General features: G+C 51.4%; 1 protein-coding gene across 1 annotated transcript; it reads left to right on the forward strand.

The window, feature by feature from the left end:
- The first annotated feature begins 7,480 nt into the window (after positions 1-7,480).
- LOC123425448 (probable LRR receptor-like serine/threonine-protein kinase At1g74360) lies at positions 7,481-11,511 on the forward strand. Its single transcript, XM_045109152.1, has 2 exons — positions 7,481-7,883; positions 7,997-11,511. The coding sequence occupies exons 1-2, from the start codon at positions 7,838-7,840 to the stop codon at positions 11,314-11,316; spliced, it is 3,366 nt and encodes a 1,121-aa protein (XP_044965087.1). The 5' UTR covers positions 7,481-7,837; the 3' UTR covers positions 11,317-11,511.
- The last annotated feature ends 2,715 nt before the right edge of the window (positions 11,512-14,226 follow it).

The raw sequence follows: 14,226 nt of genomic DNA on the forward strand, positions 1-14,226 counted from the left end.
TTCACTTGACACGTGCGAACCATGCCTCATGGGCAAGATGACTAAGACTCCGTTCTCAGGAACAATGGAGCGTGCAAGTGACTTGTTGGAAATCATACATACCGATGTGTGTGGTCCGATGAGCGTGGAGGCACGCGGCGGATATCATTATTTTCTCACCTTCACTGACGATTTAAGTAGATATGGTTATGTCTACTTGATGAAGCACAAGTCTGAAACATTTGAAAAGTTCAAGCAATTTCAGAGTGAAGTGGAAAATCATCGTAACAAGAAGATCAAGTTCCTGCGGTCTGATCGTGGGGGTGAATATCTGAGTTTCGAGTTTGGTGCTCACTTAAGACAATGTGGAATTGTTTCACAGTTAACACCGCCTGGAACACCACAGCGTAATGGTGTGTCCGAACGTCGTAACCGTACTCTATTAGAGATGGTGCGATCTATGATGTCTCTTACTGATTTGCCGTTATCATTTTGGGGCTATGCATTAGAAACAGCTGCATTCACTTTAAATAGGGCACCATCAAAATCCGTTGAGACGACACCATACGAACTGTGGTATGGCAAAAGGCCAAAATTGTCGTTTCTTAAAGTTTGGGGATGTGATGCTTATGTCAAAAGGCTTCAGCCTGAAAAGCTGGAATCCAAAGCGGAAAAGTGCGTCTTCGTAGGTTACCCAAAAGAGACAGTTGGGTACACCTTCTATCTCAAATCCGAGGGCAAAGTGTTTGTTGCTAAAAACGGAGCTTTTCTCGAGAAGGAGTTTCTCTCGAGAGAATTGAGTGGGAGGAAGATAGAACTTGACGAGGTTGTCGAACCTCTCATCCCTCTGGATGGTGGCGCAGGGCAGGGGGAAACCTCTATCGTTGCGACGCCAGTTGAGGAGGAAGTTAATGATGATGATCATGAAACTCCAGTTCAAGTTTCTGTTGAACCACGCAGGTCGACGAGATCACGTGCTGCTCCAGAGTGGTACGGTAATCCCGTCTTGTCAATCATGTTGTTAGACAACAATGAACCTGCAAATTATGAAGAAGAAATGGTGGGGCCAGATTCCAACAAATGGCTAGAAGCTATGAAATCCGAGATAGGATCCATGTATGAGAACAAAGTGTGGACTTTGGAGATACTACCTGAGGGCCGCAAGGCTATTCAGAACAAATGGATCTTTAAGAAGAAGACGGACGCTGACGGCAATGTGACCATTTATAAAGCTCGACTTGTGGCAAAGGGTTTTTCACAAGTTCCAGGAGTTGACTACGATGAGACTTTCTCACCTGTAGCGATGCTTAAGTCCGTCAGAATCATGTTAGCAATAGCTGCATTTTTCGATTATGAAATCTGGCAGATGGATGTCAAAACGGCGTTCCTTAACGGTTTCCTTAAGGAAGAGTTGTATATGATACAGCCCGAAGGTTTTGTCGATCCTAAGAATGCTAACAAGGTGTGCAAGCTCCAGCGATCCATTTATGGACTGGTGCAAGCATCTCGGAGTTGGAACAAACGCTTTGATGAGGTGATCAAAGCATTTGGGTTTATACAAGTGGTTGGAGAATCTTGTATTTACAAGAAAGTGAGTGGGAGCTCTGTGGCGTTTCTAATATTATATGTGGATGACATATTACTGATTGGAAACAACGTAGAGTTTTTGGAGAGCATAAAAGGTTACTTGAATAAAAGTTTCTCTATGAAGGACCTAGGAGAAGTTGCTTACATTCTAGGCATTAAGATCTATAGGGATAGATCAAAACGCCTGATAGGACTTTCACAAAGCACATACCTTGATAAAGTTTTGAAGAGGTTCAAAATGGAACAGTCCAAGAAAGGGTTCTTGCCAGTTCTACAAGGTACGAGATTGAGTAAGACTCAGTGCCCAGCAACTGATGAAGATAGAGAGCATATGCGCTCCGTCCCCTATGCTTCAGCCATAGGTTCTATCATGTATGCGATGCTGTGCACTAGACCGGATGTTAGCCTGGCCATAAGTATGACAGGTAGGTTCCAGAGTAATCCAGGAGTGGATCACTGGACAGCGGTCAAGAATATCCTGAAGTACCTGAAAAGGACTAAGGAGATGTTTCTCGTGTATGGAGGTGACGAAGAGCTCGCCGTAAAAGGTTATGTCGATGCAAGCTTTGACACAGATCCGGACGACTCTAAGTCGCAAACCGGATACGTATTTATTCTTAATGGGGGTGCAGTAAGCTGGTGCAGTTCCAAGCAAAGCGTCGTAGCAGATTCTACATGTGAAGCGGAGTACATGGCTGCCTCGGAGGCGGCTAAGGAGGGTGTCTGGATGAAGCAGTTCATGACGGATCTTGGAGTGGTGCCAAGCGCACTGAATCCAATAACCTTGTTCTGTGACAACACTGGTGCCATTGCCTTAGCAAAGGAACCACGGTTTCACAAGAAGACCAGACACATCAAATGACGCTTCAACCTCATCCGCGACTACGTCGAGGGAGAGGACGTGAATATATGCAAAGTGCACACGGATCTGAATGTAGCGGACCCGCTGACTAAACCTCTTCCACGACCAAAGCATGATCAACACCAGAACTGTATGGGTGTTAGATCTATTACAATGTAATTCACATGGTGATGTGAGGGCTAGATTATTGACTCTAGTGCAAGTGGGAGACTGTTGGAATTATGCCCTAGAGGAAATAATAAATATAGTTATTATTATAATTCCTGTATCAAGATAATCGTTTATTATCCATGCTATAATTGTATTGAATGAAGACTCATTTACATGTGTGGATACATAGACAAAACACCGTCCCTAGCAAGCCTCTAGTTGGCTAGCCAGTTGATCAAAGATAGTTAGTGTCTTCTGATTATGAACAAGGTGTTGTTGATTGATAACTGGATCACGTCATTAGGAGAATCACGTGATGGACTAGACCCAAACTAATAGACGTAGCATGTTGATCGTGTCATTTTGTTGCTACTGTTTTCTGCGTGTCAAGTATTTATTCCTATGACCATGAGATCATATAACTCACTGACACCGGAGGAATGCTTTGTGTGTATCAAACGTCGCAACGTAACTGGGTGACTATAAAGATGCTCTACAGGTATCTCCGAAGGTGTTAGTTGGGTTAGTATGGATCAAGACTGGGATTTGTCACTCCGTGTGAACGGAGAGGTATCTCGAGGCCCACTCGGTAATACAACATCACACACAAGCCTTGCAAGCAATGTAACTTAGTGTAAGTTGCGGGATCTTGTATTACGGAACGAGTAAAGAGACTTGCCAGTAAACGAGATTGAAATAGGTATATGGATACTGACGATCGAATCTCGGGCAAGTAACATACCGAAGGACAAAGGGAATGACATACGGGATTATATGAATCCTTGGCACTGAGGTTCAAACGATAAGATCTTCGTAGAATATGTAGGATCCAATATGGGCATCCAGGTCCCGCTATTGGGTATTGACCGAGGAGTCTCTCGGGTCATGTCTACATAGTTCTCGAACCCGCAGGGTCTGCACACTTAAGGTTCGACGTTGTTTTATGCGTATTAGAGTTATATGGTTGGTTACCGAATGTTGTTCGGAGTCCCGGATGAGATCACGGACGTCACGAGGGTTTCCGGAATGGTCCGGAAACGAAGATTGATATATAGGATGACCTCATTTGATTACCGGAAGGTTTTCGGAGTTACCGGGAATGTACCGGGAATGACGAATGGGTTCCGGGAGTTCACCGGGGGGGCAACCCACCCCGGGGAAGCCCATAGGCCTTGAGGGTGGCACACCAGCCCTTAGTGGGCTGGTGGGACAGCCAAAAAGGCTCTATGCGCCAAGGAGAAGAAAATCAAGAGAGAAAGAAAAAAAAAGGGAGGAGGTGGGAAGGAAAGGGGACTCCCTCCCACCAAACCTAGTCCAACTCGGTTTGGGGGGGAGAGTCCTCCCCCTTGGACTCGGCCGACCCCCTTGGGGCTCCTTGAGCCCCAAGGCAAGGTCCCCTCCCTCCCACCTATATATACGGAGGTTTTAGGGCCGATTTGAGACGACTTTTCCACGGCAGCCCGACCACATACCTCCACAGTTTTTCCTCTAGATCGCGTTTCTGCGGAGCTCGGGCGGAGCCCTGCTGAGACAAGGTCATCACCAACCTCCGGAGCGCCGTCACGCTGCCGGAGAACTCTTCTACCTCTCCGTCTCTCTTGCTGGATCAAGAAGGTCGAGATCATCGCCGAGCTGTACGTGTGCTGAACGCGGAGGTGCCGTCCGTTCGGTACTAGATCGTGGGACTGATCGCGGGATTGTTCGCGGGGCGGATCGAGGGACGTGAGGACGTTCCACTACATCAACCGCGTTCTCTAACGCTTCTGCTGTACGATCTACAAGGGTACGTAGATCACTCATCCCCTCTCGTAGATGGACATCACCATGATAGGTCTTCGTGCGCGTAGGAAATTTTTTGTTTCCCATGCGACGTTCCCCAACACCTACATATTCTACGGATATCTCTATCGGTTGAACCTACGTGTCAAGGATTCAGTTAATCTCGTATGACGTTCCTTTTGTTCTTCGCTATGTTACTTGCGTGATATTCGATCGTCGGTATCTCCATACCTAGTTCAATCTCGTTACCGGTAAGTATCTTTACTTGTTCCGTAATACAAGATCTCGTGACTAACTCTTTAGTCATATTGCTTGCAAGGCTTGTTGTGATGTTGCATTACCGAGTGGGCCCCGAGATACCTCCCCGTCACACGGAGTGACAAATCCCAGTCTTGATTCAGGCAAACCCAACAAACACCTTCAGAGATATCTGTAGATCACCTTTATAGTCATTCAGTTACGTTGCGATGTTTGATACACACGAGGCATTCCTTTGGTGTCTGGGAGTTGCATGATCTCATGGTCATAGGACACATACATTGACATGCAGAAAACGGTAGCAATAAACTGACACGGTCATATGCTACGTTCGTAGTTTGGGTCTTGTCCATCACATCATTCTCCTAATGATGTGATCCCGTTATCAAGTGACGACACTTGTCTATGGCCAGGAATCCTTGACCACCTTTGAACAACGAGCTAGTCAACTAGAGGCTTAATAGGGACAGTGTGTTGTCTATGTATCCACATATATATTTGAGTTTCCATTTAATATAATTCTAGCATGAATAATAAATGATTATCATGAACAAGGAAATATAATAATAACTAATTTATTATTGCCTCTAGGGCATATTTCCAACACTTGGTCGTCTCCTGGGCTAGCGAAACAGATTCATTGCATTTTATCGTTTGTTTCCGTCCGTAGACGGACTCTGTCTTCTGCATGATTGAAATAAATGTTGTGTGGCTTGTGACTTAACTTGTGGCGGGTGTAAGCCAATCCGTATACTCATCTCTTCACACATGTATTTGCAATGATTTTTATACTCGCAAAATGCCTAGATGCGCCTCTTTATCCATGTTAAGACCCCGACCCCAAATATGGATAATGCCGCATTATGGACGTTACAACGACGTCAGACCGACGTGACGGACACACTCGTTCGACCCATATTCAGGCTGGATATGAGAGGTGACGATTAGCCCGAATGTTTGAGGCCCGTTTAAGACGTATGTCTCAGTAGTTTTTTCGTGACCGCTGAGTGATCGAATGGCGTGCGTGAAAATTTAAGATGAGTTTGAGAGGTGCGGGTGTATGCTCTTAGAGCTTCTCCAATAGCATATGTATATTTGGATGACTCTATATTCATATAGAACAATAGTCTAAAAAATCTCTCATATACACGTTCAGTTTTGCATCAGAACGTTTATACAGGGACCATGACCGATAGATCGACGTTGGAGAGAGGAACAAATCGTTGCTGCAGTTTAGTTTGGACGACGCATTCACATCGTTCAGGCATGAACATTGTCGAGGTCGATTTAAAAGATGTGTATGTTTGAACGACCATATAAACAAGCTGTTGGACGTCTGTTTTCGGTTTATTTTATGAAAAACAAATATAGACGTTCTTACCGACAAGGTAACGGAGATGCTCGTACCGCGTGCGTTCTGCGTTTTCAAAGTTTCACGTTTTCACGCGCGCGCCCACCACGCGCGCGGGCACACACACGCGGGTCGCCCGTGCGCAGGCCGTTCGCTTCGGCCCCATCATAACTCCGGCGCGGCAGGCTGACGCAAACCGTTGGCGTCCTTTTTCCTGTCAACAACGGCGGCCGCTATTGCCTGGACCTAACACTCCAAGCGAAAACATCACACCAGTTTTTCTTTCAGGGGAAAATCATAGTACTAGCAATAGATCAAGAGAAAAAGAAACAACATCGAACGAAGCTTCCGTTGGAATTTTCGGCGGGGTCGAGCGCTAGGATCTTGAGATGTCGTCATGCGGCCATATGGTAGCTTGACATGTCGTCAGAGATGTTAAAAATCGTCGACCCCTCCTCCTTCTCGCAGTATACAGTATGTATTCCCGACATCGTGCGTTCTCTCAAACTTAAAAATTGCTTACCAATTAAAAACGGTGACAAATCAAGGCCTCAAACGGAAAGCCGAGGAAGGGAATTCAGAGGTCACAACCCAAGGCAGTGAGTCGGTCAGACTCGTGTCCTTCTGCCTCCCCCCGTGCAGTCAGCGCCGAATTAATAACAAGGATCAAACAACGGGAATTCAAAGGTCCAGACGGGGGACAGCGACGTCTTAGAGCATGGTTAATAATACAGCCAACACTATAAGGACATCTCCAATGGTTGTAAGATAGTTGTTGGTAATTTTGACACATAGGATTTTTGATGATGTGTCTTGCAATAAATGAGGAAAGAGAGTAGGGTTGTATGTAAATTAACCAACATCCTTGCACAAGCTCCAATGTAGAATGAGAGAGCACCTTATTTATTACCTCACATCTTTTTGGACAAACTAGATACAACCCATTGGAGTAGTTGTATGTTAAGGTGTTGGCTGATGACATGGCATATTTTACCAACAAGTTAACCAACAAACTGTTGGAGATGCCCTAAGCAGTTGCCATGTTATATACAACCAACCTAATATCCGGCATACACAATAGTAAATTTTAGATGTGTACTATTTTAGTAGTAGTTGACCCACTATACAATCTCACAAACTGTTTTGGGTCTTGTGTTGCAGCTGGCTACTCACCAAGAGTTTCCTCTCTTCTCTCTCCTCCTCTCTCTCCTTCATCTAAGCAAGGATATAATATTCTAATCCTTATAGCCTGTTTACGTCAGCTTATTGTACTTGCTCTTAGGAGGTGTTTGTTTTCAGGGACTTTTCTGGTGTACGGACTAAAAAAAGTCCTTTTTAGGGAATGTTTGTTTCCAGGGACTTTTTGATGTACGGACTAAAAAAAATTCATTTTAGTCCCATGTGAAACAAACAGGAGGGTCTTTTTTTGAACTTTTTTAGCACTTTTTCCAACACTACCCCTACTTTTAGCATGTCATTTAATAACTTTTAGTATATTACTAGGGGTAACATGGTCTTTTTACATGTCATTTAATGACCTTTAGTCCCTGTTTAATTCATGAAAACAAACAGGTAGGTACTAGGGACTTTTTAGTTGAAACTAAAAAAAAGTCCAGGGTCTTCTAAAACAAAGGGCCTGAGTTCCCATGTGGATTAACAACCTCAGACTTTTATTGGTATGTATAAGTATAAAGCCATTTTGTCTTTCCTCCCTTGCTTACTTCACACCTCTCGTCGTCCTCGTCTTCGAATTGCGGGGGAAGGCAAGCGAGCACCGAGCAGAGCAGAAAAGCATAGGCGCATGAGGAGAGGCACAGCTCCCGCACCTTTCGTCTAGGATTCGATTCTTCCATGATTCACGAGGGCAGGCCATGTCTCCCCTGCTCCTCCAGTCCCTCTGCATACTCCTCCTCGCAGGTACCGCCGTCCGGCCTCCCCTTCTTCTTGTCTTCTCTTTTCTTCTTGGTGTGCGTGAGAGCTGAATTGCGCGTGGAGTCCGTCTAATTTGAGGGGGTCGATTACTCTTGAAGGTGAGGTGGTGCTGATAGGCGCGCAGAGCGCCGGCGGCGGCGGCGGCGGCGACAAGGAGGTGCTGGTGGAGCTCAAGCGGTTCCTGGTCTCTAACAACAAGGTCAACCGCGGCGGCTACGACGGGTGGCAGGAGTCGGACCCGTCGCCGTGCGGGTGGAAGGGCGTGACCTGCGACGGGGGCGGCCGCGTCTCGTCGCTCAACCTGACGCGCTCGACCATCTCCGGCCCGGTGTTCGGCGGCTTCTCGCGGCTCCCGGCGCTCACGTCGCTCGACCTCTCCGACAACTCCATCACCGGCGCGCTCCCCGCCGCCGACCTCAACCAATGCCGCGGCCTCCTGCACCTCAACCTCTCCCACAACCTCATCACCGGGCCGCTCGTCCTCTCCGGGCTCACCAGGCTCCGGGTGCTCGACGTGTCGGGGAACCGGCTGGACGGCGCCGTCGCCGTCAACTTCCCGGCGATATGCGCCGACCTCACCCTGCTCGACCTGTCCACCAACAATCTCACGGGCAGCGTCACCGGCCTGTTGGACGGCTGCGCCAGGCTCGACAAGGTCGACCTCAGCTCCAACAACTTCACCGGCGAGCTCTGGCCGGGAATCGCGAGATTCAGGGAATTCAGCGCCGCCGAGAACAACCTCACCGGGAGCGTCCCATGGAGCACGTTTCCTGATGGCTGCAGGCTCCAATCCTTGGACCTCTCCGCGAACCAGCTGGTCGGGGGCTTCCCGGATTCCATCGCCAATTGCACGAATTTGACCTACATGTCGCTGTGGGGGAATAATTTCACCGGGAAGATACCTGCCGGAATCGGGAAGCTCGCCGTCCTCGAGACGTTGATTCTTGGAAAAAACAAGTTCGATCGGCAGATACCGCCGGACCTGACGAACTGCGGGAGGCTTCAGTTCTTGGACATCAGTAGCAACATGTTTGGAGGCGACGTGCAACAGATTTTCGGCAACTTTACGAGCTTGAAGTATCTTGTGCTTCATCACAATGAATACACCGGCGGCATCGTGGCCTCCGGCGTCCTCCGGCTACCGCTGCTCGCTAGGCTCGACCTCAGCTTCAACCAGTTCACGGGCCAACTCCCTCCACAGGTGGCCGACATGAAGAGCCTCAAGTACCTGATGCTCGCAGAGAACAACTTCTCCGGCACGATACCGCCGGAGTACGGACGGCTCGCCGAGCTCCAGGCTCTGGACCTGTCTAACAACACGCTCTCAGGTGTGATTCCGGCGACAATAGGGAACCTCACGTCGCTCCTATGGCTGATGCTCGCCGGGAACCAGCTCTCCGGCCAGATACCACCTGAAATCGGCAACTGCACTAGCTTGCTCTGGCTGAACCTGGCCGACAACCTGTTGACTGGCAGGATTCCACCGGAGATGGCAGAGATAGGGAGGAATCCCGGCCCAACCTTCGCCAAGAACCGGAATGATACGAGCGTGCTCGCCGGCTCCGGCGAGTGCCAGGCCATGAAACGGTGGATCCCGGCGAGCTATCCTCCGTTCAGCTTCGTATACTCCGTCATGACTAGGGAGAGCTGCCGCACCATATGGGACCGCATGCTCAAGGGCTACGGAATCGTCCCAATCTGCACCAACTCGTCGTCGCCGGTGAGGTCCAACACGGTCTCCGGGTACGTGCAGCTGTCAGGGAACTTGCTCTCCGGACAGATACCGTCAGAGATCGGTGCAATGCGGAACCTCAGCTTGCTCCACCTCGACGGCAACCGTCTCACGGGGCAGCTGCCGGCGGAGATCGGCCGACTTCCGCTCGTCATGCTGAACGTCTCGAGGAACAACCTCTCGGGCCCGATTCCGTCGGAGATCGGCGACATTCTGTGCATCGAGAGGATGGACCTGTCCTTCAACAACCTCTCCGGCGAGCTCCCGGCGAGCCTGTTCAAGCTCACCGAGCTGTCTATGTTCAACGTGTCATACAACCCACTCCTCTCCGGCAATGTCTCCACCACCGGCCAGTTCGGCACCTTCGACGAGCAGTCCTTCCTCGGCAATCCGCTCATTTCATTGCATCAGGGTGGAGCTGCCGGTAAGCAGCAACCACCACGACCGGAAGCTGCCGATGCTCCTGGAGTTAGGACAGGCGGCATACCAAGAACCATCGTCATGTGGCTGCTTTTCTCCCTCGTCATCGCCTTCATCGCCGGCACCGTCGTGTTCGCGATCACCAGCCTACGCGCCCGGTTCCCGGTGGACCAGGAGCCGGAGCCGGACTCGTTCTCCTGCGAGCACTCCAAGGGCAAGTACGCGTTCGGACTGTCCTCGTCGCCGCCGTCCGGGTCGTCGTCGGCCACGGGGTGCTCCTCCTCGACGGAGGGGGTGAAGGTGTTCCGGCTGGACAAGACGGCGTTCACCTACCGCGACATCGTGGCTGCCACGGGCAACTTCTCCGACGACCGGGTGATCGGGCGCGGCGGCTCCGGCGTGGTGTACCGCGGCGTGCTCCCCGACGGCCGCGCCGTGGCGGTGAAGAAGCTCTCGAGGCCGCGCGACGGCGTGGACGGCGACAGCGAGCGCGAGTTCCGCGCCGAGATGGAGGTGCTGGCCGACCGGATGGGGTTCACGTGGCCGCACCCGAACCTGGTGACGCTCTACGGGTGGTGCCTCTCCGGCGGCGCCAAGATACTGGTCTACGAGCGGCTCGACGGCGGCAGCCTGGAGGCGCTGATCTGCGACACGGCGGCGTTCGGGCGGGCGGCGCGGCTGGACGCGGCCGTGGGCGTGGCGCGGGCGCTGGCGTTCCTGCACCACGAGTGCGTGCCCGCCGTGGTGCACCGCGACGTGAAGGCCAGCAACGTGCTCCTGGACGGCGAGGGGCGCGCCAAGGTGACGGACTTCGGGCTGGCCAGGGTGGTCCGCCCCGGCGACACCCACGTGAGCACGATGGTGGCCGGCACGGTCGGGTACGTGGCGCCGGAGTACGCGCAGACGTGGCGCGCCACGACCAAGGGCGACGTGTACAGCTACGGCGTGCTCCTCATGGAGCTCGCCACGGGCCGGCGCGCCGTAGACGGCGGCGAGGAGTGCCTGGTCGACTGGACCCGGCGCACCGCGAAGGAGGGCCGGAAGCAGCAAACGGAGGATCAAAAGACGGCCGGCGGCACGGTGTCCTGGGAGCTGCTGGCGCTGGGCATGCGGTGCACGGCCGACGCGCCTCACGAGCGGCCGGACATGCCGGACGTGCTCGCCGCGTTGCTCGACATCGCTGGTGCCGCGAACGGCGACGCGGGCTGTGCGTACTGCAGGAGCTCGGAGCACAGCGGCGGCGAGCAAACAAGTTCTGTGAGATAGGTGTCCATTCAAGGTTACAGGAGACAAAATTCATTACAGGAAACAAAATTCATTCCTTCGTGTACAAAAATGCGGTTGCTTAGTTGAGCCTGACGTCCATTGGAACCAGGGCAGGGCGCATGTACGTAACGTAGGTAGGAGCAAAGACAAGAAGCAAAGTTTTTGGTAGCGCACAATGCAGATACAGTTTTGGCTTGGTGTAGTGGCAAAGCAACTTGATCGCGTGCGTGCGTGCGTGCGCGCGCAACAACCTGCTGGTTTTGTTTGGCTTGGTGCGATGGGCCGGTCGCCGTCTTGGACCAAGAGTCCACCATGACCCCTGTTCATCGCGGCCAAGGAATAGTGTACGTACGAGAGAGACCAAGGCGGCAAGTTGTCAAAGATTGCGATGGCCGGCTGTTTGCGACGCACATGATGGTAGCATGGCCATGGCCATGGAGAGAACACACCGTCCAAGTCTTTTGCAAAGCCGTTGGTAAAGCGCGCCGCACACATGCGTCGGTCGGTGCTCGACCCATGGCCATGAGGGGCAGGGCAAAAGCGCGCGGTCTCAACAGAAAGAAAGCTCATTCCATTCCTCAAAAAAAAAAAAAAACAGATAGAAAGCTCACGATGAACCATCATGATCATTCAGACGCGACCGTCTTCCATGATGGCGAATCGGATCCGTCGGGGGCGCTGCACTACTACTGAACGGGACGAGACGAGGCGTGCACGGCTGGTGCGCCAGTGGTGAGGTGAGGCGAGTCGCCGCTCTCTCGACAGCACACGGTCTCACTGCACGGCGGGCAACGCACTTTCTCCACGCAAGTAGCCAAACCTTTCCGTTTCCGTTTGCGTTTTGTTTGTTTCCACCCGGTCCAGGATGGCTGCGGGCTGCCGCCGCGCGTGTGCAAACCTCGTGGGCGGAAATGGGCCGTTCGCGCGTGCAGCGTGCTGGCTCGATCGACCCTCGTACACACCGACTGATGAGGCAAGTTTCCCTTTCCCAGGACTGCTGTAGCTAGGACACAAATGTGTCGTCCGATACTGATCCGACGGCGAGCCATGGGCATAAACCATGGATCAAACGTTGCATTGCAAATCTGACCATGCAGTGAGTGTGAGTGTCGGTTCCAGAATCCCACCAGACAGCACAAACATGATGAGATACACATGCAGGTTTCACAGGACTTAAAGGGTGCTTGGATTCAAGAGAGTAAAACTAGTCTGACTAAAACTAGTCTCCTTAAGAGGCTAAAGTTCCAAGCATCCCTGACTGAAGAGAGGCTAAGAGGGTGCTTGATACGATTTAGTCCCATGACTAAAAGTAAAAAGACTAAAACTTGCTAGCCTCACCCATGCTTGGATCCAAGTACTAAAGAGAATAAAATCAAGTTGATGAGTATTTATTATCCTCCAAACCCTCCAATCCAGAACTTACATGAGGAGTTAAATAAGGAGATAGAGGACTAATGCACATTTTAGTAGGGGTACCCCTGACTAAAAGATTTTAGACTCAAGACTAGTTTTAGCCTCTCTTTAGTCAGGGGTGCTTGGAACTTTAGCCTCTTAAAGAGACTAGTTTTAGTCAGACTAGTTTTAGTCTCTTGGATCCAAGCACCCTCTAAAACTAGTCTCGAGACTAAAATCTTTTAGTCAGGGGTACCCCTACTAAAATGTGCATTAGTCCTCTCTCTCCTCATTTAACTCCTCATGCAAGTTCTGGATTGGAGGGTTTGGAGGATAATAAATGCTCATTAACTTGATTTTAGTCTCTTTAGTACTTGGATCCAAGCATGGGTGGGGCTAGCAAGTTTTAGTCTCATTACTTTTAGTCATGGGACTAAAACGTATCAAGCACCCTCTTACACTTCTCCCCTTCTACTCGTACAAGACTTAAACTAACACTCTTTGTTAGACTGAGATAACTTGGCAGCCACTTCTATCGCATGCATGGCTTATCCATGCAAGGCATCTTCTCAGTCATGCCTACAATATAGGATCGCTAACCGATTCTGTTGTAGCTAGTGCGTGTGTGTGTGTGTCTTCTCTCCCATCCTCTGTACCGCTATATAATGTACTCCTTGAGGATCAATAACACACGCTGGTTTCCATCTCCATTCATGCATACAAAATACATTCAACATGGTATCAGTTTAGGTCCTCTGGCCTCCATGCCTCCCACCACAGCCGCCGCCGAGGCGGCCACCGCTGCATCCCTCTCCTCCTCCTCCTCTTCCTCCTCAGAGCTCGCCGGTCTATCCTCCTCCGGCCCCAACCCCTACGCCCTCGGCCTCTTCGGCATCCGCGCCGTCATCGACTACAAGCTGGATCTCCACACCGGCCCCTACTCCACCTGGCACGACGACATGGAGTTGCAGGTCGCCAAGTTCGGCCTCCTCGACCACCTGGCTCCCGGCGCCACCGCCCCGCCTGGCGACACCACCTGGCGTCTCCTCGATCTCGACATCAAGTCGTGGATCCTGGCCACCATCTCCGACGAACTCAAGGCCATGGTCAAGGGCAACTCCTCCGCCCGTGACGTGTGGGTCGCTCTCGCTGCCATCTTCACCGGCAACCGACGCGCTCGCCAGATGCAACTCACCACCGAACTCCTGCACCAAGTCCAAGGAACACAACCCGTCACCTCCTACTGCGGCCGCATCAAGGCCATCGATGACGCGCTCGCCGACGTCGCGCTGCCGCAGACGGACGACGCGTTGATCGTCGCCCTCATCTGCGGCCTCCACGCCCGTCACAAGATGACCGCCAAGATCATCCAGCGGGAGTCGGCCACGATCTCCTTTGCCGAAGCGCAGAACATGCTCGTCCAGGACGAGACGATGGAGCAGTCTTCAGATCGGCTCGCCACCAACACCGCCCTTCTCGCGGCACATCGCCCCGTGCCCACCGGCAGCCACGGCGGTC

Source organism: Hordeum vulgare, chromosome 2H (assembly GCF_904849725.1).
Source record: "Hordeum vulgare subsp. vulgare chromosome 2H, MorexV3_pseudomolecules_assembly, whole genome shotgun sequence".
In the NCBI taxonomy this organism is placed as follows: Eukaryota; Viridiplantae; Streptophyta; class Magnoliopsida; order Poales; family Poaceae; genus Hordeum; species Hordeum vulgare.